Source organism: Octodon degus, unplaced genomic scaffold (assembly GCF_000260255.1).
Source record: "Octodon degus isolate 3935 unplaced genomic scaffold, OctDeg1.0 scaffold00001, whole genome shotgun sequence".
Lineage (NCBI taxonomy): Eukaryota > Metazoa > Chordata > Mammalia > Rodentia > Octodontidae > Octodon > Octodon degus.
This window is the reverse complement of record NW_004524577.1, coordinates 646,956-650,531: the sequence shown is the minus strand read 5'-3', so window position 1 is coordinate 650,531 and position 3,576 is coordinate 646,956. Positions and strand designations below refer to the sequence as shown.

Sequence of the window (3,576 nt, the reverse complement as noted above, 5' to 3'; positions counted from 1 at the left end):
CCATTGTCTGTGGGCCTTATGGTAGACCTTAGCGCCATTGTCTGTGGGCCTTATGGTAGACCTTAGCGCCATTGTCTGTGGGCCTTATGGTAGACAAGCATGAAGAAAAGCTGCCCATCTTAAGGTAACAAGACACAACAAAAGAGAGAGCAAAATAAGGAAGAAGATAGGAATAAGGGAAAGATATGATAAGATACAAAGAATAAGATACAATCCTGAAAAGTATGTCTTTGTGGACCTACTTCTTTCCACCAGGCTCTACCTCCTAAAATTTCCATCTTCTTCCAAAGTCCAGTTAAATTATGAATCTATTAACAGAGCCCCAATAATCTATTCACTGCTCAAGAGGTCTGCCTCTCAACATTGCTGCATCAGGGCCAATCCTCCAACACAAGAGCTTCTGGGGACATTTCGATCAAAGTTATCACACTGCATATTTTTCAAATGCTTGATACATGTCACCAACCAGTATCGTCCTTTCTCCTGGCATGCCGTCCTAACTCACCACCTCTGACCATGGGACTCTACATTGTTCCACAGGAAGCCTCTCTCATTGCTTTCTCAGTTAACTCTGAGTAACAATAATCACTGTTTCCTGGTAAGGATACCCTAAGACAGGAATGAGTATTCAGGTCATTTACATAGGTTGGAAACTGGCATACTTGAGTGCTCTTGGGACCAACATTTGTGTATAGAAGGAAGATGGGAAGGATGCAGATTTGGAAAGGAGACTACAGAGGTGTAATATAGGAATAACAATGTCAACCTGACAAGGAGTTTTGAAGCTGACCTGCACAGGAGAAAAGAACTAGGTCTTGAGCAATCATTATATCTAAATTGCACCAGAGATATAAGCCTAATCTGGGATGAGGCAGTTCTAGGCAGCTAAGGTAACTGTTGGAGAGCATGACCAATGCTCACAATGGTCATGTTTCAGAGAAGCTTCACTGGATAAACTACCTGAAATATTTCCGCTCCCTGCTCTATTCTTTAATTCCATATAACCATCCTTGTTATTTTCCTAGTGACATTTACTATGTACTGTAACTATGTTTTCTAATTGTTAATATCCTTTTGTGCACTCTAGAAAATAAGTCTTCTCTTTAAAAAAACAAAGACAAGGGCCTGGGAGATAGCTCAGTAGAATAAGTGCTTGCTTGGTAAGTGCAGGGTCCTGAGGTCAATCCCTGGTACTGAAAAAAAAGACAAGAAAAAGAAAATTAAGATTTCTTGAATGTAAATGGTAATACTCAATTATTTGTCAAATCTTGCATAACTATGTCTGTTAATCAGAGCAACAGATTTGATGATGAAAATAGAACAGCCATTCTTAGTTATTCTTGTTTTGAAAATCTGTAACATATGTATTGCTATATGTTACCCTGATTCTGTCTTTGTTTCTGCTATTTGTTTTTACTCTTCAAAATAAAATAAAAGAAGCTCCCGGAGAGTGAGGGTCTTGTCTTGCCTCCGTTCCTGCCCACTTCAGTGTAAGGAGTACGTGCGGAGCACAGCGGTCCTTGGTTCTGAGCGCCGTCGCGATCTGGGTGCTCAAGCTTGCGTGCAGCATGTGCAGCGCAGTGCTCTGCACCTTAGAGGACTTTCAGGGAGAGTCAGGTAGACGCACAGAGAGTTACAGGACCCAAGGATGAGGCTGTGGAAATGGTGGTAGCCCATGTGCTCCTTGAAGAAACACCATCCAGACTCAATTTATAGTACAATTTATTATTAATATCACCAAACAGGTGACATTAATGAATTTCCAGAGAACATTAGAGGAAAAAAGGTTTTGATTTGGCTTGATGTAAAACCAAGCAGAGGCATCATACAGCATAATGAAGTCAGAAAGGCGCACAAGAGGGAGGCCTCCCCCCACAGCCGAGTTGGCCCCATTCTCAAGGAAAGCCTCTGGTACCTTCACGCTGTGGAGTCAGAACTCAGATCAAGCTGAAGTAGACCTTTCAGAGGCAAGAAAATCTCATCAAATATATGAGCTGTCCCAATACTACATCCATGCAGATGAGCCAGATAAATCACGAGACCCAAGTGTCCCCTCAACAAACACCCAGACAGCGGAGACTATAAATTGATAAATTCATTTGTGAACAAAATTTAATATTCACATATTCAAACCAGCAAGCTCTATTAGATGCTACATTTTAAAATGAAAGCCTATACAGAATATACCATTAGAGTTCACAGAGAATCTGACTCTGTTCTAGGGGAAGGAGAATAGGATTTAAAAAATTTTTGAACTATATAAATTTCACTCTGAGTTTTCCCAAAGTAACTGAGAATAGCTATGATATTTCCTTAGCGTTTCTAGTAATGAGCACATACAATGAGTGTAAACTGAACGTCAGTCCCATTAAGAACGAAGAGCCTAAAAAAAAAAAAAAAAAAAAAGAACAAAGAGCCTATGAAGCACTACCTTATACAAATGTTTGATCTGTATACCAGCCATCAAATTGGTAGGTTCGTTCTCAAAATATTGGCTCTGAATTGTCTCCTCATATTGGATCGTCTCATTTTTGGCTGTATGTTGTTCCCCAAACCAGTAAGCACGCTGAGAAAGGAATAAAAATATTATCATAGTAATGGGAATGAAAAGGAAACATCAGAAAATACTTTGGACTGGTAGTGTTTATATTGAGACAAATCACAGAAAATTTCTAAGGATTGAATCTTGGAGCTAACTGGCTATAACTTTAATCTCCAGGGCATTAAACAGACTGAAGTAAAGCCATAACTATTCAAGAAAAATGAAAACACTTCAAAATGAGGTTGCAATAAGAGTCATTTTATCACTCTTAGTTTTGCTTCTCTGAGAGTAATATATTTTGCTTCTCTGAGAGTACTATAAGAGGAAAACACGCTTATACTCTCCACTTTTCTGTGATTCTGACTCTAAGGAGCAGAGGCAGCCGAGGAAGTAAAGCAGGCAGTGAGTGTCCAGATGCCCTGAACCTCTCCTTGTCAGGAGGAGCCATCAATTATTAGTCTGTGTGCCAGAATATAATCATTTATGAAACACCTTCCTGCAAAAGTGATGAATTACTCACAATTTGTTTAATCTGGGGTTGAAGTTATGACCTATAGATACAATGGGCACAGTCTGATTAAAATATATGGCAGATATTTAAAATTTAGAAGATTACAATGAAAACACATTCTCCTTGAAAATACACTCCCCCTTTCTTTGAACTCATATATTCCATCATCCCCACCACTTTCTGAAGCAGTGCTGTAACCTTTTTTGTGAGTATCTTTATGAGGCATGATAAAAAAAATAAAGTGATCATAAAGACATTACAGTGCATCTTAATTGTCCTTATTCGCTGGATCTGGAATTGTGCAATTTTTGGCTCTTCCTCAAAGTCAAAATGACCAGAAAAGGTCAATGTTTTGAACTGATTCAGGACACTGAGGCAGCCACACAGTGCAACTAGCAATACTTTTATGAAAGAGTGCTTCCAGACCTGCTTTAGAAAGTGGCAAGGACAAGGTGTAAGTGCTTTGGAAGTGAGGGGGAATACTCCGAAGGGGATTAATATGTATAATATATGTATACTGTAT

General features: G+C 39.2%; 1 protein-coding gene across 1 annotated transcript in view; it reads right to left on the bottom strand.

The window, feature by feature from the left end:
• Positions 1–3,576, bottom strand: part of LOC101576393 (ATP-binding cassette sub-family A member 3-like) — a 144,299-nt gene that overhangs the window by 96,783 nt on the left and 43,940 nt on the right. The window contains exon 10 of the mRNA XM_004623112.2: positions 2,432–2,566. Within this exon, the coding sequence (XP_004623169.1) occupies positions 2,432–2,566 (135 nt within the window). The remainder of the gene's footprint in view (positions 1–2,431; positions 2,567–3,576) is intronic.